General features: G+C 57.6%; 1 protein-coding gene across 2 annotated transcripts; it reads right to left on the bottom strand.

Annotated features, from left to right (window-relative positions):
- Nucleotides 1-1,692: 1,692 nt before the first annotated feature.
- Nucleotides 1,693-21,771, bottom strand: CBX7 (chromobox 7). 2 transcript variants are annotated; one of them, XM_026479607.4, is made up of 6 exons: nt 21,512-21,771; nt 19,293-19,336; nt 12,543-12,608; nt 8,076-8,142; nt 5,202-5,553; nt 1,693-4,819 (listed from the first exon to the last, which is right to left on the bottom strand). In XM_026479607.4, exons 1-6 carry the CDS (start codon nt 21,578-21,580, stop codon nt 4,665-4,667), a joined length of 753 nt encoding a protein of 250 aa, XP_026335392.1. In that variant the 5' UTR covers nt 21,581-21,771; the 3' UTR covers nt 1,693-4,664. The 2 variants fall into 2 exon arrangements, with proteins under 2 accessions (XP_026335392.1, XP_026335393.1); XM_026479608.4 differs by having other exon boundaries at nt 5,202-5,274; nt 21,512-21,768.
- Between the last annotated feature and the right edge of the window lie 1,705 nt (nt 21,772-23,476).

Genomic DNA, 23,476 nt, shown 5'->3' with positions numbered 1-23,476 from the left:
GTCCCTTAATTGATGCGGTTAACCAGCTTCAATGACCCAAGATGCCAGGCTTGCTGCTCCATACTGCGGGCAGAGGGGTCACTGAGGTCCCTTCCGGGGCCCCGGGGCCATCATAACCAGGCGCTTCCGGCAGACTCGGCTGATATGACGAAGACGAGTCAGCAAGGGCGCAGACTCTTCCCGCAGACTCACCCCACTGGGCGAACAGCCTAGACCCAGGGGCACCGGGGCCGAGTGAGGGGCAGAGGCGGGAGATGAGGGGCGTCCAGGACAGGCTTGGGGCCGGCGGCAGCACGGACGACTCTCAGCGTCAAGTCTTTGTTTAGAGATTGTCACTGGCCACCTCTTTGAAGACTCTGAGAAAGAGCGAGTCTGTATGGAGAAGGCAGGAAGGGGAGCAGTGCGAGGGGTGGCCGTGTCAGACGCCTTCAGGGGCCCCCAGGGCACTGGTGTCTTGGCCGCGGCTCTGTTTCGGCTGTGGGTGGGGCACACGGTTGCCTGTCCCCACTCCCTGCCCCAGGCTCTTCCAGCAGCACAACACAGGGGGTGATGGATGGCAGAAGCCAGCACGTGCACAGCTCAGAAGTTGGGGGCTTGGGCTAGCGCCCCCCGGGGCAACCCTCGGCCAGCGATGGATGGCGACAGTGAGGAATGCTCCCGTTCCTCATTGTTTGGGAACGGACAACTCTGGGAGCCGTGGCTGTACTTGGGTCACTTCGGGTGGAACGACACAGTTGCCAGACCTCAGTAATGCACCTTCCCATGGCTTTTCTTCCTTCCCCGACCCGTGCTACCCCTCACGCCTGCTCCCGGGATCACTCCCCAGAGAACACCCCTGTCTTGGGCTCTGCTTCTGGGGGTGACCCAGGTACCTCCATGCCTGCTTCTCCTCTTTCAGGCTCTGTCCAGATGAAGAACTGGCTACTCAGCTGTCCGTTGTCCAAACTAGAAACCCGGGCATAACCGTGATGCCTCCGTTCCCCTCACACCAAATCACTGCCCAAGTCTTGACAATTCTACTGCCTAGGTCTATCGCCAGCCTCTCCGTTCTCCCTCTCTCGCGGACATGTCCTCAGCTGTGGCCACCACCATTCCCCTCCTGGGTGGCCGCTGGGAGGGCTGGGACGTGAGCTGATTCTTACCTCCTCTCCGTCGCCAGCCCTGGGCGCTCCCGTCCAGCCTCTACCCTGAGCCCGGAGTGAACTGAAATGCAGAGAAGCTCAGAGGACTCTTGCGGCGGTCACTCATTTTGGCCCCAACCACCGCGCTCCGGGCTCAGACAGCTGTGCCGAGCGTGGCCGCCCAGCAGAGGAGCGTTAGCTCACGACAGTCCCGGGTTCCAGAACCTGCAATTACAGAAACCTGGGATACTGACCACCCCTGGGTTCTAGAACAGAACACACTTGGCAGGAAGCAGAGAAAGGGTGAAGAGATCAGAAGCACTGCTACGCCTCTGATGACACCCTGCAGGGACCCGCACGGGGGGCATCCGCCCATCTACGCGCCAGCACCCCCCACCCCGCTTCATCTCACTGTACATCTGGAGGCCTCCACAAATGGGCTGGCCTGTCTAAGCTCATGGCTGGCAACTGGCAGACCTGGGACCTCCATCCCAGGCTGCCACCGTGGGGGCTGGAGCGCCTTCCTCGGCCCAGCTGGGACACCGCCAAAGCAAAGGCTCAAATGCAAGAGTTTTTTTCAAAATCATCTTTAATGTATTTTTAATAATTTTTTGCCTCATTTACCAGATAAATCATCTAAATAAATAGATGCTATACAGTCTCTTACCAATATCAGTACAAAAATAAACCGCGCTCTGCATCCGCTCTAGCCCTCCCAGCACACGCTCACGCAGAAAACGCATGTGCTTGGAATCAGCCTGCACCCCCAACCCTCCCAAATACATTCACGTTGTCTGAACAAAGCTCGACGCTCATTCCGTGCAAAGGCAGCGTTCTTGTGCTGAGACGTGGAGGCCAGGCTGGCCACTTACAAAGCAAAGCGAAGCCACCTTACACGGGCATAGCGCCCCCCGCTGCAGGAGGGGAGTCAGCGATGGGATCATCACCTTGGAGGGATGACAGGGCTCGGCTGGGCATTGCAAGTGGCCGTGCCAAGGGTGGGGGGAATCCTCTCTTCGCCCCATCCTACAGCAAGAGGAAAGTACCGACCGGGCTCTCTACATTCAAAATGGGTGGGGGCTGGGGAAGGAAAGGCAGGCGGTCCAACTCTTTCTAAGCGCCCCCACCCCTGCGAGTACTGGCCTTCTGGGGTGGGGTGGGGTGGGGCGGGGTGGGAGCTCAGTGTCCCAGGCCCCACCCGGACGCTCAGGGCTGGGCAAAGGCCTGCAAGACCACACCCAGCCCCTCATAGAGGTCTCCGTCCTGGGGAGCCGTGGGGAGCCCCGGCTTGCAGGGTTCTGCCCTCTCTGAGATCCCCTCTACCCTGCACGCCTTAAAGGGCCGAGGAAGAGGCGAGAAGCATCCTGCTGCGGCAGACAGAACATCAGCTGTCTTGCTCCACGAATGGTCCCCCAAACCCCCCCGCCGAGCCCGCAAATTGCACAAACAGCTCTTTGAAAGTGCCCATGAGGCAGGAAGAGGTCCCATGTCCCCTGGGGGGTGCGTGTCTGCCTTCTATTGCAAGCTGCCAGCCCAGCCCCAAAGCCACGGCCAACAGCATTCGATCAGAGAGGAACCCCTGGCCACCCCTGTCCCACCACCCTCACATCTGTTGGGAGCCTGTGTCCTGGGACAGTCCCCCCACTCCAGGCTGCCCTTCCGGAACCCAGGTTCTCACAGCTGGATGGGGCAGGGTGGGGTGGGTTCTGCTGTCCCTCCTTCCCTGGTCTGCCCCCCACATACTCCTCTAGAGTCAACTTCCCAGGCTGGGAGGAACCACCAGAGGGGACCACCCCCAATGGAAGCACTGAATTGACCCTGGACAACGAAGGATTAAGGAGGAAGGGGAGAGAGAGACTCAGGGATTTAGGAATCTTCCCAGCAGGGCACCCCAAACAAAAATGGGGTCCAGGCTGTCTTTGGTTTGGGAACTTGGGAAGAAGGGGTCTGGGGGAAGAATCACCCTATCCTCACCTCATCAGGATTCTGCTGAATTCCTCAAGACCCATCAGAGTGGGGAGAGAGCAGGCAGCCCCTGCACCCCCCCCCCCGCCCCTGCCAGTGCCCAACTCTGAAGATGGGGGAAGGGTGGAGGGAGCCGGCCTTTTACTTTTGCTCCCCCAGGTGCCCAGCCCCACCTGGCTTTTTCTCCCTTACAGGGCTGGAGCAGGGGAGCAGCCCCTCCTCGAGGCCTGGGAAGCTACTTGGCCACAGGGCACATCTGTACAAAGCAGGAGATGAGAACCCCTCCTCCTGGAGCCACAGCCCCTTGCTGGGTGGGCGGGGCTTCTATACAGCCTGAACCACCCCCCCCACTGCCTCCCGACTTTGGGAAGACTTGGCAGAGGTCCCCTCGTAGGAACAGGAATGCTAGGTCACTCCTGGCTGTGGCATTTAGGATGAACGGGGAAGGGACACAGAATGGAAGGAGGAAGGGTTTCGGGAGGCTGCCCTGAGAAGGTGGTGGGGCGCTCCCTCCCTCTCTGGGAGGGCAGCAAAAGAGAGGAGTGGGTAGGGTTGAAAAGTCACCTGAGTCAGAGAAAACAAGAGCCCCTCAGGGGAGGAAGGACAGGGCCCAAGTGCCTCAGAGCCTGTGTTGACCCACGGCACACCTGCGGCTGGCCAGGGAAAGCCACAGAACCACATCGCATGCCCGGGGCCTCGGCGGCCATCTGGGCCTCTGTGCACAGCTGTGAGCAGACTGTGTCGGGAGAGCTCCCGTTACATGACGTGCTGGGCAAGGCTGGTAAGTGTGGGTGCCCGTGACAAGTTCTGAGGTGCTGGGAGTCACCCCACAATTCACCAGGTTGGGGTTTCTAAACAGGAGCTCTGCAAGACCCCCTGTACGCGTCCGCAAACACAGCAGCCGGGGGTGCCCGTGTGGCTGCGTGTGCATGGGAGTGTTTCTCACAGGCCAGGTGATGGGGGGGGGGCTCCCAGTGGAAGGGGCTCAGCTGGCAGCCACCCCCAGGGAAGGGTATGGGACGCACCCCAACAACCTCAAAGGCTTCCTCCTGCCCCCTCCTCTTGACCCGGTCATTTTTGGTCAAAGCCAGCCTCCATGTTCCACCGCAAAGCTGGAGTGGAAAGTTAAAAATAAAGGCCCTCCCACCCCCCAAAAAGGAAAAGGGAAACCAACCAGAAAGGCGGGAGGTGGGGGGGCTCAAGGGAGAGGGTTTGGGCCCTCGCATTCTCCTTTGGGTCCTGGGACGAGCTGCTGCATTTCTAGAGAAGAACGGTGATGGAGGCATCCAGGGGTGGGTGGCCCTGTCTCCATCCTAGCCCAGAGATGACCCCCTGACTGGCAGGGCAATGCCAGGCCGCCCCATCCCCAACCCCCAAAACAGACCACCAAGCCTTTCTGTAAACATCAGGCGCAGAGAAAGGGGCGAGGTGGCGGGAAAGTGTCGGGATCTTGCCCCCTGCTCCTGTTCCATACTTTTTTAAATAAAATAATTACCCCGCCCCCAACCCCTCCCCATCTCTGGAAGTCCCCACCCCAAGCCCAAAAGCAAACAGTTTACGAAGAGTAAAAATGGTGACTCAGAACTTCCCGCCGCGGTCCCGGAAGAAACCTTCAGCCGCCTGGGCCTCACGGAAGGTGACGGTGACGGAGTTGGCGGTGATATCGGTCACTGTCACTTCACTTGGGGGGAGCACGGGTGTCCAAGGAGGGGGCCCCTCGGCCAGGTCTGCATCTGCGGCAGGCACGGGAGAAAGACGGAGAGATGAGGACGGCCTTGACAACACCGCTGAGAAGGCGGACTGGGAGTGGGGGCAGCATGCAGACCCCTGCCCGCCCAGCACCGCGTCCCCCCTCTGAGTCTGCAGCCAGCTCCGGGCCTAGCTCAAGGCTGGACACCTGGGAGGGGGTCACTACATTTGTCTTCCCTTGCCTGGACCACCCCACCCCAGCGGGACCACAAGAAGCGCTCGGGCGGTGCCGGGGCCCCTGCAGGCTGTGTGGTCTCAGGAGCGCCCTGGGCCCTCTGGGCATTGCAGCAGTTGGCCTGACGACTCAAGGGAACTCTCTAGCTCTTGGGGGCTCTGGGACGCGGCTGAGGGGCCCGGCCACCTTACCCTCCTCCTCGGGGGGCTGCTCAGCAGGCTCCCACTCGCTGGCCGCCTGCAGGACGTCCGGGGCTGCGGGCTCCTGCAGGAAGAGCTCCCGTGGATGGCTGTGACTCTCCAGGTCGGGCCCGCGGGGCGGGAACTTCTTGCGTGAAAGCCGCAGGTACTTGTGGGCCTTGCGCGGCTTGCGGAGCGGGAAGGGCAGGGCGGGCACCAAGGGGCCCTTGTCCACCAGCTCGGGCGCCCCTGCCTTGACCACCCCCTCAGGGCTCCCGCTGCCGAGTGGGCACGTCAGGGAGAAGCAGAGCTTCTCCTTGCCCTTGGCCTTGTGGGAGCTCCGCAGGTCCATGCTGTACAGCCGCTGCGGGGGCAAGCCAGGGCACGGCGGGTCAGCCCTGCCCTCCCGGCTGCGGCCGCGCCTTCGCTCATGCTGTTCCTCCCACCTGGAATGCCCTTCCCTGTGTTCCGTGGCCCAGAGCCAGCCATGACCCCAGCCCCCACCCCGGCCCAGAAAGCCACCCCTGACCAGCCCCAGCCCCAGGCCCAGCCTGGTGGCGCCTCATCTCCCCGGGGGGCTGTAAGGGGCTCGGGGATGGAGGCCACACAGCAGAGGCACATATGAGAGTACAGACTGAAAACTGACCAAGAAAAAGCAAATCTGGATTCATGAAGCAGATAAACTAAGGAGTTCTTCTTCATCACGGGGAAGGAATTTTTGCCTCCCAGAGGACCCCCTGGGCTGGAACAGCCAGCTCACCAAGGAGATGGTGTGAGACGGATGCCCTAAGGGCAAGTACCCGAGGGGGCACGCGGCACTGGGTGCCCCGTGTCACGCAGCCATGGCGACAGTGCTCTGCCCACAGCCCACGGGATACTCCTCCGCTCCGAGCTGCAGCATGGCCCCTGCGGGCCCGGCCCTCCGTGGATGCCGCATCGCACTCTCATTAGGATGGGGCTGGAGGGCACGTGTTCCACCACTTAAGGGCTGGAGTTTTGTACTCTAGGGATTTGTCTTGCTGACTTTGGCCAAGATGTGTACAAATCCAAGAAAGATCCTTGGTGCTAAGGTGTTGGGAGCGCCTGGATCCCTCCAGGGCAGCACCTTCTGCTGCCACCTGTCATCAGAGGCCAAGAGCCCCCAGGAAGAGAGTGAGGCCATGAGATGGGGCCTGTAGGTCCAACATCCCGCAGCTGGGAGCAGAGATCACACACACAGACTCCATTCTTCCGTCCAGCCCGCTAAGGCCCGTCACTTGGCCTGGGGTGCAGGTTGTTAGGGGAGGAGGGCTGGACAGGGAGAGGTCGGGACAATACTGCAATGCTGGGAGGGCTTATCCTATTGCCGTTTTATCAAAACCCACTCCTTCAGCCTGGCTCAGCGGCCATCACGAGCCCAGTAAACTCCAATCTGCAAGGCGATTCGTCTTTGCCCTTCTCCACCTCCCCAAGAGAGGACCCAGCTACCGACAGGCATCCAGCAGCCTCCGGAGTCAGACCTAGGTTTGCATCCAGCTGTGACACCTGGGCAAACTCCTGGCCTCCTGGAGCCTCAGTTTCTTCGTCAGTGCCACGATGGAGAAACTGAAGTGGCCTGCCTCCAAGACTGCCCCAGCAAGGCCCGCCTCAAGGAATTCACAGCCATGCCCCTCGGGCCGGGGGACTAGCTCATTAAAGACACTGTGCTCCGCCCTTGCCCTCACTCTCGGATCATCTGCTCTGGGGGAAGCTAGCAGCCATACAGGGAGGCCGCGAGGTCCACGTGGAAAGTACCAGGCCTCTGTCAACAACCAGTGCGGACTTGCGGCCACGTGAGTCGCCACCTTGGAAGCAGATCGCCCCGCCCCAGGCAAACCTCCAGAGAAGTGCTCACTGGTTGACATCACGACTGTAACCCAAACCGGAATCACTGAAGAACCAGCTACAGGACTCCCGAATTCCTGACCCTCCCAGACTGTGTGATATGCAAAGTGTGTATTTGCTCTAAGTTGCTAAGTTCGGGGAAGACATCTGACAGATGCTACCTTCTTCCTGGGACCCACTTCACGCCAAACCCCATGGAAAATACCCACTGCGTGAAGGGAAACCCATCTTCTCTGCCCAAAGCCTCAGATGATCTATGCTCAAGAGTGGGCAGGAGACTGGCTGTGGCTCACACTGTGTGCAGACCAAGAAGCCTTCGAATGGCTGGGTGAAACTTACTCACTTAAGGACAGCAGGTATGCTTATCGTCCCAATGTTACCGATAAGAAAATTCAAGCTCACAGAGGCAAAGAGACTTGCCTCAAATCACATCCCTTCGAACTCCACCCTCTTTCCAAGCAAAGCAGTGAAGTCAGCAACGTGGCCCCAAGACCTGGGTAACTTGGGGTGTCCTGGAGTCTAGATGCCCACCTGTGGCAGACAACTGGAAAAGGGGGCCCCATAGGGTTCTCCTTTCTCAAAAATGTCACATTTCTAGGGCATCCCAAGACAACAGTCCCAGAATTCTGAGTCTCCCTTTCTTGGGTTCTAAAGTTCCAGGCTGCCGCATTTCCTCTAAAGTTTATGTTTCTGAGGTCTTCAAATATTATAATTTTGTGTTTGGGGGACTCTGAGCCTCATAAAGGCTTATCTACAAGATTTTAAACTTTCAAACTTTTAGGCTCCCATCAGCCATATACCCACCCTCCCCCAAACCCCACAGCATCTCCCATCCGGCTGTCCTCATTCCCCCCTCCCCCCATGGAGACTTACCCACTAAGCGCCCCCACCCCACAGTGCCCTGGGCAGAGCAAGGAGGGTAAGTGGCCCAGCTCAACTAGCTGGTGCAAATGCACGGGGTGGGGGCGACCAGCGGGAGGAGCAGGGGGACCTGTGGGTGGGCACCCAGGCTGGCGGGGTTACCTGCAGCAGAAGCCGCTTGGGTTTCGGACCTCTCTTCCTATACCCCGACGCTCGGTCTCTCTCCTCCCTGGGGTGCAAAGCAGATGGCAGAAGAAAAGCAAACACTGGTGACATTTAAGGGAAAGTAAAGCATCCGCTCCACCTCGCGCTCTGCTGTCTACGGGGAAAGGGGCACCCGCCATAGGCCACCCCCAATCCTAGGACAGGGACTCCTCCGCATTGCTCTCTACACTGTAACAGCGGGGTCCCATGTTCCAATCCCAGGGCCTCAGTCTTCGCATCTGGCAAAAGTCGGGAGGCCACGGCCACTGGTCCTAATCGCTGAGGTGGGGCTTGGGTGACGTCCCCAAAAGTATGTGGGTGTTTGCTGGGTTCCAGAGTCACGCCGGAGCTCTGCTCTCCATGCCAGTGGGTACAGCCTCCGAAACAACGCAGATCCCGGTATCCACTCTCGGGAGAGAGGTACAGAAACCTGTCAATCAAATGTGCCTCCAGTGTCCCAGGGGAGCTGGTGAGAATGGGAATGGGCCTCTTGTAAGTGAAGCTCTCCCCAGGTTTGCCCCCATTTGGGATCTGCATGACCCTGGTGGGGAGGACAGGCTCTCGCCTGTATCACCTGCTTTGGGAAAGGGAGAGAAACTTGCCTGTACTGAGTCCCTCATAGATGCCAGACTCTCTGCCGGGTGCCCTCCCCACATCCCAAACACACAGACACAACCCGAGGACGCGTACAAAGCCACACACGACACACAGGAGACAACACAACAGAGACTCCGACAACAGTGCCGGGAGTGGTGGAGAACTTCAGAGCCACTTTCGTTCTGCCCATTTCGTTTCATTCCACCCCACCTCCTGTGGCCCCCACTGCAGAGGCCATGTGGACAGCAGGGAGAATGTGGAGGCTGGGAGTGCATTCTCCCTTCCCCTATGGGCTGTGTGATCCCAGGCAGTCTCTCCATCTAAGCTGGGGAAACCAGCCGTCCAGGCAGCTGTTTCCACCACTCAGCCTCTCCCTCAGCCCTCCACCCTCCTCCCTCCTGGGGGGGGGGCAGCGCTGCCCTCTCTTCCCCCACTGGCTGCCCTCGGGGCGCTGGGGGAGCTGCAACTTGCACAGAGGGCCCTCCCTCCCTCCCCGTGGAGCTGGCTTGCCTTGGGGCCGAGGAGCCAGCATTTGATCCCGCTGTGACACCAGCCACGGGGCTTGCCAGGATAGACCTGCTGGCCTTTGAGGATGAGACTCTTCTCTCAGAAGCTGGTGCTGGGCCCCAGGACACCCTGTGCCAGGCCCAGCTCTACCCTGACCCACGGAGGACCTTGGCCAGTCACTTCCCCTCTGGACCTCAGTGTCCTCGCCTGGAGCCGAAAGAGGGTCCCTTCTGCCCTGGCCACCAGGGCTCTCGGGAGGAGCAAGAGAGGGCCCTGGGATTTATCCAAATGGAAGGTAGACAAGCTAAAATAATGACGTGAGGTTGGGGAGAGAGGGACAAGAAAGAAGAGAGGAAGAGGAGGAGGAAGTGGGGGGGTTGGGAAGGGCTGTGGGGGAAAAGAACGATGAAAGCGTGTTTACGGTATTTCTATGAGCGCTGTTTACAACCATCATGCCTGAACACTGCACAAGGCACCGCTCCACCCAACCCTCCTGCCACCCCGTGAGGGAGCCACGGATACTACCCTCACCTTACAGTCATGGAAACTGAGGCACAGAGAGGTGAAGTCACTTGCCCAGCGCCAAAATTCTGATGTCTGCCGCTGAGCTCTGGGCTCCAGGCCTAACGAGGGTCGGGCCCGGGGCCCAGTCAGGGCCAGCAGGGCAGGCTCCACATGATCTTGGTTTCCAATCTGCAGCGTGCATACGTGTGTGCATGTGTGCGTGCGTGCGTGCTGGCGTGTATAAAGCGGAAGGGGTCCATTCTATCCAGTCCTCACCACCCAGGGCCTGGTTTCTGTTGGCCTCGGATTCTGCCCCTCAATGTTCAGAGCTGCAGGGCAGGAGCACCCTAGGAGTCGCACCCTCTCAGCCTCTCCCTGCAGGCGGGCCTCTGTAGAAGAGCCCCCTGGCCAGACTCCTTCTGAGTCTTTTTAAAACCCTGCAAGGCAGGTGTTAAATGGACATCATCCTGGGGCGCCTGGGTGGCGCAGTTGTTGGGCATCTGCCTTCGGCTCAGGGCGTGATCCCGGCGATCTGGGATCGAGTCCCACATTGGGCTCCTCTGCTGGGAGCCTGCTTCTTCCTCTCCCACTCCCCCTGCTTGTGTTCCCTCTCTCGCTGGCTGTCTCTCTGTCACATAAATAAATAAAATCTTTAAAAAAATAAATAAATAAATGGACATCATCCCTCTTTTACCCCCTTTCACCAAGACTGAGAGAGAAGAAGTAGGCCAAAAGTCACACAGTGGGTCTATAAAAGTCTCCAAACTCTCCCTTTGTTCCTTAACTATTAAATTTTCTGACTCATTCAAAGTAAGATCCAAATCCTCCACCAGGACTTACGTGGCACCCCCTGAGCTGTGCTCCCCCTTTCTTCAGGTGCTCTATTCCTGCCTCATCTCCCACACCTCACCCAGCTCACACCAGTCCAGCCGGCCATGCTCAGAGCCACGCTTGCCTCCATGCTCTTTCTTAAACACTGGCTCTCACCCCAGGGCCTTTGCACTGACTGTTCTCTTCACCTGGGATGTGCTTCTCTAAAATACTTGCTGGGCTCATTCCCTCAGGTCTCTGTCAAACACCCCCACCTAACCACCCTACTGATCCCTGCACCCCCACCCATCCCTTCCCCCTGCCCTCCAACCCTGTCTTTGCAGCAGTTATGACCATCTGATATCATATACATTTATTGTGGTTTTTTTTTATTGTATGTCTCTGCACTGGAATTCGAGCCCCATGAGAATAGGGATGTTTGTTGGTTTTGTTCCTTGCTGCATCCCCAGCACCTGGGGCACATGGCAGAACCTCAATAAAGACTTGTTGAACAAGCAAACAAATGACCCTGAGTTATGGTCAGGGAGATAATTCAAGCTTACTGGTCTACAAAGTGCTTTCATACACCTTGCTCCCCATGAGAGCCCTGTAAGGTCAGCACTATTGTCCCCACTTCACAGATGGGGAGGATGAGGCCCCGAGAGGGAGAAGGCCTTGCTCACCACCACACAGCTGGCGAGTGGCAGAGCCAGGATTCTAACTCGGGGCTGGGACACCTGCCTGACGCTCTCCTCACTGCAGTCCAGGACATTCCATAGGATTCTCCCAAGCACCACAATCCTTTTAGATCAAGACCCCACCAAGCGCCCAGGAGCCAGAGAAAAGTTGTGGGACAGGGATGCCCTGATTTATAAAGGAAAGAACAGGGGAGAGTTTTCCTTGGAATGGGCAGCAGAACACTTCCTGGGCAGAAGCAATGGGAAGGGAGCAAGGAGGGGCAGGGGGAGAGCATCTGACTGGGAGTCAGTAGGCCTGGGTTAAGTCCTGGTTAGACGGCTTCCCAGGTTTGAGGTGCCCCCTGACAAGCTCCTTAGCTCGCAGAGCCTCAGCTTCCTCATCTGTCAGATGGGACTCTCATCCCGTCTCAGGAGGTTATCGCAAAGGGCCAAATGGAAACGATTTCGTGTAAGATCCCGCCCTGTACCAGTGGGCAGGTTGGGAAGAGGCAGAAGGATTTGGGCTGTCTGCTGGCAGGAGGTCAGTAAAGCTGGAGCTCCTGTAGCAGACGGGGATGGCTAGACTCAAAAGGCTCCCACATCAGGAGAAACAACATTTTGTCAAAGCTTCCCCCTGAGATGCACCCTCATTGCCCATGGGTGGAGCTGCCAGTCACTAACCGGCCTTGGGAATCAGAGCAGAGCACTGGCAGATAAGGGAGTCTGAGGCCTGGTGAGGGGGCGGGGGAAGCTCTGCCCAGGGCCCCTGAGCTGGGAGGTGGCCAAGTGGGACGGACCAGAACTCAGACATCCTTGCTCCGAAGCCACAGTCCCCCCCTCCCCCCCAGCCTTTCTCAAGCTTCACTGGACTTTTCTTCTCTTGGTGAGAGAGTCTCTAGATCTCTCTCTGATCTGTTGCCAAGGCCATGACTGCCCATTTCGGACATGGCTGCCCCTCACACAGGGCATCTCTGTAAAGCATTTTTATACCCTTCACAGCAATTGAAAGCCCTATCTTTGCGGGAATCAGAGCCAGTGTTATTAGGGATGGCCCATTTTACAGCAGAGAGACTGAGGCCTGGGGAGGTTAGAGAAGTGGCCAACATCACTCAGCCACAGGAAAGGGAGCCTGGGCACTTGGCTGCCCTGGGACCTGACGCCCACCCCCTTCTCCCAGCTGCAGACTAGACCGGGCTGTCCCTGCCAAACCCCCACCCCGCCCCCCGCATGCCCATGCCCCTCCTTCAGAGCCAAGCCAGCAGCGGGCTCCTTATGAAACCTCAAAGCCTGCCTTATGCCCAGCCCCAGTGGCAGGCTAAGGCCCCCTTACTTCTCCTCATAGGCCATGACCAGGCGGGGGTCCAGGATGTGCTCTTCCGGCTCCCACGTGCTGTACCTGGGGAGAGAAGCAGGAAGTCAGAAGCTGCCCTGCTCCCCACTGGCATTCCCCGAGGCTACAGCTGCTCCAATGGGGCCCACCATCTGCAAGCTCTCGCCCCCTTCCTGGTCCACATAATTGCCACCTACTCCCAGGAGCCGTCCCTGGCTGCCCAGGCTAAGTGAGGGGGCTCCGACGACGCCAGAACTCCCCTCATTCTGAGCACCGATCACACCACCCTGCAAATAACTGCGTCCAACTCCCAGTTAGACCTCATGCTCACTGCAGAAGCACAGGGCACTGCTGCCAGGACTCCCTTCTTGCGAGACGCATGAGCATGTGGTCAAGGGCAGAGGCTCTGGCGCTAGACTACCTGGGTTCAGACCCCAGCTCTGCCCTTGCTAGCTGTATAACCTTGAAGGATTTACTCAACGTCCCTGTGCCTCCATTTCCCCATCTGTAAAGAGCTCTTGTGCTGCTTAACACGTTCATCTGTCTAAGTGCCCAGAGCGCAGTGCCCGGTGCACAGGAAGTGCTCCTCGCTTAGGGCTGCTGTCCTGCCGCCCACCCTTCCAGCCCTGGCCCGGGGCGCAGCTTCTCCGTCTGGGCTGAGCCGCTCCCTCCCTCCTCGGCACACATCTGTACCTGGCATGCAGCAGGAATTGGGTAGATGGATAGCGACTGAATGGTGATCCCACGGCAGGTCCCCTTGGTATTTCCAGCGGGCACCTTCCACCACCCCCAGACCACAGAGCGTCCCCTGCTGGGCCAGCCTTGGGAGTGACAGCTCGGCAGTTCCACAGCTCAAGCCACCTCTGCTCTGCCTGCACTGCTATTCACTTACCGGCTCACTTTTTTGGTTAAATAATTTTATTTTAAAAACAAACTTTAGGGGCACCTGGCTGGCTCAGGCAGAGGAGCATGTGACTCTTGGTCTCGGGTTGTGTGTTTGAGTCCCACGTTGGGTGCAGAGATTACTAAAAAAAAATAAACTTAAAAAAAAAAAAACCTTTACGACTTCCATAAATGGAAAAACTAGTGTCACTCACCATAAACAGATGCTACTGAATAAAAAATGCAAAGTTTTAAAACACGTACCTGAATGTGTCCATATACACACGTTTTCAAATATACAACATGCGTACAAACATATAAATACACATATATGTTCATGTGCATACACGTACATGTACAAACAACACCAAAGCAATGGACTATGATTCTGGCCCCGGCTGCACCCAGGTCTGCTGGACAAGAAGGGAGGTGAGCAGGTATGAGGGAGGTGTCAGGAGGCAGTAAGAAGCCGGGTGGAGCCCCTGCTCCTGCTGCCTCCTAACCAGCCAAACTAAAACCTTCATCTTAATCTGTCCTGGGACACTGACCGCTACCAGTAATTCAATCCAGATTCCAACCACAAGCTCCCTGAGGACAGAATCCTTTCCTCCTTCCTTCCACTGACACTTCTGCGCACCTACATTGTGTTGGGCCCCGCGTCAGGCTCTGTGGAGTCAGCAACAAAGGTCTGAGCCCTGAGGACCTCACAGTCCCTACCCAAGTGCCCCACGCCCAGCCTGGTCAGGCACAGCCGCACCTATCTCGTACAGGCTGTGCTCTCCGCCTGAGGGCCAGTCCCTCCATGACCTCCTTCTCATCCTTCAGGAGCCAGGCCCCTGTAGCTTCCCCTGACATCGTCCTTAAGCTGTCTCACTCCCCTCGGAATGAGCCCTTCCCTCTACTGCTCTCCAGCCTGGTGCACTTGGCTGGCAGAATATAAGCCCTCCCCAGGGTGCCCAGCCCAGCCCCGGACCCGGACCCGAGGTGTTCTGAGAATGGCTACAGAAGCCACTGCAGAGTTCTGCTCACTCTAAAGAGATGCTAAAAGTGAAACTGGGGTTTTTTGATAGTTTGCATAAAGCCCGAAGTATAAGCAACCAGAGATTGGCAGAGACTCCAAAACTTCCTCTTCCAAAACAAAGGTTAAATTTCCTTAACTGTAACTAGTTATAACAAAGGTGGAATTTTGTGTTCCTCCTGTGTCCTCTGCCTTGCATTCTCTCCTCTAGCTGTTAAGATGTCTTTACAGTGTTCTAGTCCTCTGTCCTGCCCACTTCCCCACTGCCCTGCCCATTTTTTTGTTGATGTGGGTGCTGTGTGGTTCCCGGCAAGTCCCTAACCTTCTCTGGACCTCAATTTCCTCATCTTAAGAATCACCACCACCTCCATCATGGTAAGAGCACGACTCACTGCCAGGGACTCATCTATTCCTCATAAACCCATGGGATAGGTTACCCTATATAAAGATGAAGAAACGAAGGCACAGAGGGTAAGCATCTTGCCAAGGTCACTGAGACGGTAAGTGGCCAGTCTGTGGTTGGAACTGTTGAATCTTGGCCACCCTCTACCTTTGGGTCTCTCACTTGTCACTGCATCTGGCTCCCCACCGGGCTGTGATGTCCTTGGGAGAGGGCTAGTGCCTGACTGACCACGGCTTCGCACACGGTGGGTGCATAGAAAGGCTCAGTGGATTCAGGGGGGATTGCTACTGGGCTGGGGCAGCTGGAGGTGTGTAACAGTGGCAAAAGGTCAGACTAAGAAGCAGAAGGCCTGGTCCTGCTCCATGCTGCGGGAGAGAAAGGCTGGGGGTCTGCACTAGCGTCTCACTCTCCAGACACCCCCGCCCCCTAAAGCGGAGCCATTAGCCCTGCTCCGCTGGGGCCACCGCGAGGGCAAACGCGCTTTGCGAAGAGCTGGGCGCAGGCAAGACCAGAGCGCGCACCCGGCGGGCGGCAGGGCTGGGAGGAGCGAGCAGAGGGACCCGCGCGGGCAGGGCGGGAACTGAGCGCTCCGCGGGGGGCGGAGAGCCCCACTTTGCCCCGCCCCGCCCCCTGCAGCGGAGCCGCCGTGCGCGCGCACGCACGGAGGTGGGCGCGCCCCGGATTGCCAGGCCAGCCAATGGGGAGCGGGGGCGGGGACGGAGCGCGCCGGCCCCGAGGTAAACACGGCCACGTGACCGACCGCCCCGCCCCCTAACCCTGGTAAACAGTCTCGCGGGGGCCCCGCCTGAGCCGCGCTGCGCAGGCTCCCGCCGTGCAGGGGGCGGGGTCTCTCAAAGCCAGGCCCGCCCCAGTCCCCCCCTCCAACTTAAAGCCCTCCAAAATGAAAAGCAGCGCAGCGCAGCAAGCTCAGGTCCGAGATTGAGGGGCTCGGCGATGCGCAGGTTAAGGCCGCCGCTGGGGCCTCCGTTTACTCATCCGTGAAGTGGGACTACCAAAGGTCCCCGAATTTGGGGCTTAATGTGACCATGAGATGTGCTAAGCCACGTGAAGCACTTAGCTCAGTGTGATACGTAAGAAAAGCAAATACGCGTTAATTAAATCAATTCCAATAGAGTGCGAAAACCTCCCAGCCCAGAACCCTGGACTCCGCTGCTGCCGCGGAAACCCAGCTTTGGAAGAGGTAGGCGCGCCTGCTCTGTCCCTGGCACTGTGTTATGAAACTTTTGTCTCAGGCAGCCTTCCACGGGGTCCTGTGAGGCTAGGGCCTCATTTTACAGGTGGAAAAATGGAGGTGCAGAGGTTGAGGGCTTTGTAAATCTACAGAACTACGGTTCAAAGGCAGCCTGGTCTGGCTCCAAAGCCTAAGCACGTCTTACTGAATGGCCAAGAGAGGAACAGGCAAGAGATCCTCAGTCACCTTTGGCAGAGCTGATTGCTTATCACAGGGGCTAGGCCCCCAAGCCCTGGGTCAGGCACACCATAGTGCAAATCATTCCAGCTGTATCTGCCCCTGGGCACAGACTCCTCTGCTGGGGATTTCTGTGTGCCCATCTGTAAAATGGGTTGCCATGAGGTCATTATAAACTGGCCAATGCCTGACTCATACCAGGTGCTTACTGATTAGCAGCCTGGCTATTGCTGCGCCCACTGACAATATCATTACCAAATCTCCAGAAAGGCAGTCCTCCCTAAGAGATGGGGTAGTAGTCACAAGTGGGAAAAGAAGGAAGGAATGCATTTCCAAGGACGGAACAGCAGTCCTGGGCAGGCTGAAATCAGTGGGGTATCTGAGGGTCTGTGTGGGTCAGAGAGCCTGGAACTGATGATTTAACATCCTCTGCCCTGAGCCCCCAGCCCCTCCCTGCGCAATTTGCCGTACCTTCCAGAACAAACAAGACAGCTCCTCTGCCCCATCTGCTGGGGATGAAGGGCAGTCATTTGTCTGCAGCTGGGGAGAGAACAGCAAAGCATGTATGGTCTAACGGGGGCCTGGCACAGAGTGAGTGTGTAGCTAAACTATGGTTTCTGTTGTTAACATAAGCCTCGTTGAGCAGGGCAATGAAGGTGCCGCAGAGCAGGAGAATCGAACTCTCCTCCCCACCAAGGCTGGCACGACCCTAGCCAAGGCTCCGGGCCTGCAGGGAACAGCCTGCCCAACTACCCACTCCCCACCCTCTTTCTCAGCTTCTTCTCCAAGCAAGGGCCCCTGAGGAGGGGAGACTAAAGCCAAAGGAGCCCGGGTTCTCCCCCCGACTGAACTTGTTTTCCCCCAAGTGAAATGGGGTGATGCAATGGGTGGCAGGAAGTAGGTACCACACTGCATGGGGTTGGAAGCTATATTCTTGTCATGATCTCCCCTCTTTGGGCCTCAGTTTCCCCAACTGAGGACTGATCTAAACCATTTCCAAGGCTACTTTGAGCTCCTATGAGGAATGGAATCTCCCAGATTCCTTTCCTGGCTGCAAGGAAACCTAGAAGCTGAGCTGTCCAACTTCGTGTTAACAGCAAGCATTTCCTAAGTGCTGGTCACCTGAGAATGCACCGGGTACTTTATCTCCATCACCTAACCCTCACAATGCTGTGGCAGAGGCTTCATTATTCCGATTTGTAAGTCAGGAAGCAGAGGCCCCAGCATGTGAGCCAGGCTAGGAACCCAGAACCAAAGTGCAGGGGAGCCAGGGGTGCCCCAGGTCATCTGGGCAAACGGCTCCCAGAACCCCTCTGGGGAGTCACAAGAGGCAGTCATTAGGGCCCACTTGCTGGTCTCAGCATGTGAAGAAACAAGTGGCCTCAGGGCCCACGGCTCAGACCAGCAGAAACTGAGGGACTGTTCTTGGAGTGCTAGGCCCTTCTCTCCTGGCAGAAGCTCTGATAGGCAGACAGATCCATCTGGGAGTAAAAAAGTGGAAGAAGAACTTTTCATTGATAAGTACCTCTGTTTAGAGAAGGAAAGCTTTCAAAAGATGGAGTCTACAGAGGAGGGAAAATCGCCAGCAGTGCCTTGAAGGCCGACAGGCTGGTGACTACACTCCAACGCAAGGCCTTCTGGTGCCGAAGCTAAGGGAGTGCGGACCCAGGGAGTCAGTGCTCCTGCTGCCTGCCTTAGGCATCTTCCTTTTTTAACTCTGCCTCCACTCTTACTCCTCCTTCACCGAGTATAGAAGGCTACCTCTCATCCGCCCGTGAGGGGGAGGGGATCCTCCTCCAGTTCCAGGGTGTGGGGGAACGGCAAGCAGGGGCAGCAGGAGTGGACCAGTGCATTCTCTGATTGGCCAGTCCCCAACCCCAACCTCAGGATGCCTGTAGGTCACCCTGAACGCATGAGCCCAGGCCTTGCACCCCGCCAGGTGAAGGAACGTGAGAGGGGGGAGCTGGGCCTGCCCTATAGAGCCTATTTTGCAGAGCGGGAAGCTGAGGCAACATAGGCTGTATTTCCCTCTGCTGTGTCTCCCTGCCAGGCCCCCAAGATGCTCCCAGAATCCAATACCAGGTTAGCCCTCAACATAAACATGACAGAAAGCCCCTGGCACAGACAGCAGAAGCTCTGGGCAACGGGGGTTTCCAGAAGTCAGTCCCTAGGAGGCAGGGCAGGGAGGCAGGGCACCCACAAACCAATGAAGAGGCCCCACGACTTGCTCATTCCCTCCCACTGCAACCCCCCTGTTGGGAGGTGATTGGTTAGTAGGAAGGTTCCTGATTGGACCTTAGCAGGAGAGGTGGAGCCACTGGGAGAGGTCCTAGACCCAGCACCCTGCCCCCCAACTCTGAGATGGAGGAGGCACTCAGGAGATACCCTAAACTGGGGAGGCTCAGTTCAAGTCCCACCTCTGTCTCCACTTGCTGTGTGACCTAAGGTAAGGTGCTTACCTTCTCTGAGCATGTTTTCTCATCTTTAGAGATCAACATCATACCTGCTTTACAAGGCTATATGGAAACCTGTTTGGTAGACTGGAAAATGCTGTCCAAAGGCAAAGTGGCTCAGGCTCTGGTCCTAGCTCTATGGCACGGAGGACTCATGCCCCACTGGCTAGACTTGTCTTATCCAGCCCCACAAACCCCCACTCAGCACTGTATTTGCTCTACCTCCGTCTGGCCAGCAGCCATCTCTGAAGCCAGGATGTTGGACCTTCACCTCCCAGGTGCTAGGAAAAGCCAGAAGAGGGGAGAGGAGGCTCCAACCAGAAGATGGAGCTCAACCCAGAGGCGAGCAGGAGAGAAGAGAAGCTGGGGCCCACCTGGACCCTCGTGTCCTTCTAGCCCCTCAGCTGGCAGAGGGGAAACCGTGGCCCAGAGAAGAGGATGATTTAATCAAGGTTCGACTGCCAATGACTACAGCAGCTGGAGCTAAAAGCTGGGTGGGAGAGAGGCAAAAGGCGGATGGAAGGGTGAACAGGTAGGCAGACACACACACACAGGGGAGCCTTACTTTGGAGGCCATCCTTTCCACTTCACCAGATATTCGACTTTACCCTGGGAAGAAAGAGAAGCAGACACAGTGAGATACGCAGCTGCCCTGACAGCCACTCACAGGACAGTAAGGCGCAATACTTTCTGCAGACTGGTGCTCCCCCGAGACATACACAACCCAGGGACACTGCCCCCCTTGCTCTGCACCAGATCCCCACCAACCCAGAGACACCCGAACTTTGGCTGCTGCATGACTACCCCAGACTGTCCTTCCTGGGAAAGCACAGGAGGGCATCTGGCCTCAAACATTTCTGGGGCTCCTGTGGCAGAAGCTCAGAGCCCATGTCACACATGGGGAAACTAAGACCACGTGGGGTATGTATCGCCAAAGACCCAGTGCCCAGAGTTCCAGTGCTAAGACCATAACTCCTACGTTTTTCGAACAGAAGACTCCCCAAATCCTAGAAAATTCCTCACTGGCGCGTTTCCCATGGTTCTAGCCCCACCACCCCCCTCCCTGGGAGAGGCTGCCTCTGGCCCAGGGGTGACAGGCCAGTGACTTTAGGGCTCTTAACTCAAAAGACCCTGGAAGGACCCCAGAAAAGACTGACAAAGTCTCCACCTTCAGAAGCGATGGTCACCCCTCCAGAAGTTAGAAAACAGAGCCTCACCCCTCCCTTCCTCACTGACGGGGGCCTGGCTTTCCAGTCCCACCCCATCCACACAGGAACTTTAAGACCAAGATATGTCACCTCCTCAAAGAAGCCGCCCTGACCAAACTTTCTAATGCCATCCCTCCCACCTTCCAGTTCTCATTCTGCATAGCACACAGGCCCACTGGAAGGCATCTGTATTTATTTCCTCGTTCGGCGTGTGTCTTCTCTACCAGGATGCCAGCTCCATGAGGGAAGGGATGCATGCTTCCCTGGGGCTTAGAATGGTGCCTGGTACGTAACAGACCCTCAATAAATAATTCTGAATGAATGGCTGAAGGAATGATGTCCTTCATTCTCAGGCACTACCATGGAGAAGGAGGGTAACCACTGTATCCGCTTAGGCTACTGTGCATGGAAAGCACTGGGCTTTGTGGAATAAATTAAAATCCTGGAGGAAGGGAGGAGGAGGAGGGGCAGCCCCAAAAGTTCAACCCCATCAAAGCAGGGGGGAAGAAAAGCCCATGGCCCACCTCGACCTTCACCCTTGGCTCAAGATGCCAGGACTGAGTTTTCTCACTCCAAAGATGAGCTAGCCATTAGCCAACTTGAGCTCCTGCTCTACCTCCATCTCTACCTTGCTGTGTGACCTTGACCAGGTCATTTCCTCCGCCTGGGTCTCAGTCTCTTGTCTCTGTCAAACAGGAGAAGATGACCTCTAAGACCCCTCCCAACCCTGCCACTGGGGCCTCCCAACGGGCTGCAGAGAGGAGATAAGGGAAAAGGACGGTGGTGAGTGCCAGAAGGACTTTCCCGAAGGGCTTCCATCCCCCACCACCGCTCTGAGGCGACCACTCTGCAAACAGGTGCACAGGAAGTGTGAACCGCCAGAGTCCAGCCCCGAGGCGCGGGTACCCGAACCCGGTGTAACAGATGCCTCCTTAAATTGCAGGGTGTATGTTTTGGAGGCGAAGGGAAGGGGGAGGAGCTTAGAGGATGCCCCAGCGCTGTAGGCGGCTTCACTAAGCTTGGCCGGGCGGGGCTGAGAGTTGGGGTGGGGAAGACAGAGAGGTGTGCGCTGCAAGACGGGGAGAAAGCCGGAGGTGGGGGTAGAAGGAATCCGAAAAGGTCGAAGTCCAGAGTTAGACCTCAGAGGCAGGAGGCTGAAGCTCCGCCTCCAACTTCAAAGGTGTCGGTACCGAGTCCGGGGTCCTGAGTTCGAGACCCAACTCCGATGCTAACGCACCAGTGAGCCTTTTCCTCAACTTGGGCCTCAATCTCCCCTTATTTAGAATGAGGGGAGGTTGAGGACGGACGGCGTTCGGGATCCCTACAGTCTGACCCTAATCTCCAGCTCTGGCGGGTTCAGCTGTCCCCAGGATGCCGGGGCGACAACTTTTATTCTACTAGTCCTACAAGGTGGCAGGGGAAACTGAGGCACAGACTGGGGAGACGAACCCAGCAGCGCGGAGCTGCCTGGGCCCCCCGCCCCACTTTCCCCCTCGCCGCCAGCGTGGAAGGGACGGTGCTGGGGACAACAGGGGACCCCATAGGGGTCCTGGGAGCCGCCCCCAGGCAGCCTCACCTTCCGCACGCGCTTCTTCCGGATGCTCTCCACCGCGAACACCTGCTCGCCGATGGCTGACAGCTCCATGCGGGGCGGCGGGCGAGCGGGCCCGGGGCCGGGCCGGGCCGGGCCGGGGGCGGAGCTGCGGGGCCGCGGCTGAGGCGCGCGATGCTCGGGCCGGCGGGGACCCCGTCACCCTCGCCCGGGCGCGCACGCGCACGCGCACGCGCGCACACCCCCTCGCGCTCCCTCACGCCGCCGACGTTCCATTTTTGAACCTGCGCAACGTTTTCCTCTGCGCGAGCGAGCGAGCTAGCGAGCGCGCGAGGAGGGGGCGGGGCGGGGGCTCGGCTCGCGCCCGGCAGGTCACGCCCCTCCCTCCTGGGCCTCCCCCTCCCCGCCGGTCCCGCCCAGCCCCGCCCCCGATGGAGTCCCGCCCCGCCCCGCCACCGAGCCGGGGGCCGCGCGCTGCAGCTTCGCGGCGCCGGCCCGCGGGACTTATTTGGCGCGGGCGTCGCTTGGCGCCGGGGCGGAACGAGATCTTATACCGAGACGCGTTTCTCGTAATGCTCCCGGTGCCTCTGGGAGGCCGGAAACGACACGCCCCGGTTGGGCAGATGAGAAACGGGCCGAGCGCGGAGGCCGTGCGTCCCATCTCCCACCGAGGAGCGGGCGGGGCCGGGGCGCGGACCCCGAGCGGCGGGAGGAAGGCGCCGGCCGAGATTCGCATCTCCGGACCGAGGCCTCTAGATCCGGGCTCCGGAGCGGCGTGGTTTGGCCAGTCCGGAGCAGGCGCCTGCTTGTTCGTCCTTCCGTCCGTCCGTCCGTCCATTCGTGGGCGACTGTGCGGAGGGCCCCAGCTAGGCAATAATTCGCGGCAGGTGTGGCCGGGGCGGGTTTTGCCGCCACGCACTTGGCGTTCGGCACATAATACTCGTTCCACTGTTTGTGAAATGAATGGATGTTGAGGTCCCAGACGGACTCTGTCTCACCCACCCCATCCCCCTTCTGTTTTCGTTCCGGCGCCACCATTCCTCCCCGCCGGGAACCGCGCCCCTCGCGCTCCCACCGCCTACCTGCATGGATCCCAAGTCCTGCCTCCCTGACCCGCTTCCCTCTACACCCCTCGTCCTTTCCGCTGGACGGCGGCGACCACCTCCTCACTGAGCTGCCGCCCCCTCCGAGCCGTATCCACACAGTGCCAGAGAGCGCTTTCCCCAATGCAGATCCGACTGGGTCACCCTAGTGCTTAAAAACCTCCCGTAGCTCCCTATTCCCCTCAGAATAAAGTCCAAACGCCTCTGTCTGGCGCACAGAAAAAAGAAATGATAAATTAACACTTGACTTTTTATCAGAAGCAACGGAAGCCAGCCAGAAGACACTGGAATGATTTATCTAATGTCCAGGGAGAAAATAACCATCATCTTAGAATTACGTACCAGTGCAAATTTCTTTGAAGAATTATGTGCCCAGTGGAAATATCTTTCCAGGAGGGGGAGAAATAATAACATCTACAAATACTAAGACTAAGCCTTTGCCACTAGCAGACCCTCCCTAAAGGAAATTCCTGCGGAAGAACTTCAGACAGGAGGAAGATGTTCACAGACAGAGGTCTGATGCAATAGGGAATAAAGAACAATGAACATTGACAATATAAAACAATAACAATGTCTTCTGGACAAAAAAAGAATTTAAATGCACAAGAACAATAGCATATAACTTGGATGAAAGGAGTTAAAGGGTTCTAAGATCCTTATATTCGTCAGGAGGAAGTGGAAATACCAAATACACTTAGACGTAGGTGAGTTAAGAATGTAAGTTGCCATTACCATTGTAAACTTAAAGAATGGAAATGCGGCGTATAATATTTATCCGAATTATTAGAGGAGGAAAATAGAATGAGAAAGCCCACCCAATCAATCCTAAACCGAGCAAGAACAGAGAGAAAAAATAAATGTAAGACAAATAGATGACAGATACAGA

This window comes from Ursus arctos, unplaced genomic scaffold (genome assembly GCF_023065955.2).
Source record: "Ursus arctos isolate Adak ecotype North America unplaced genomic scaffold, UrsArc2.0 scaffold_21, whole genome shotgun sequence".
Taxonomy (NCBI): domain Eukaryota; kingdom Metazoa; phylum Chordata; class Mammalia; order Carnivora; family Ursidae; genus Ursus; species Ursus arctos.
Note: the sequence above shows the minus strand (reverse complement) of the source record. Positions and strands in the feature narration are given on the sequence as shown.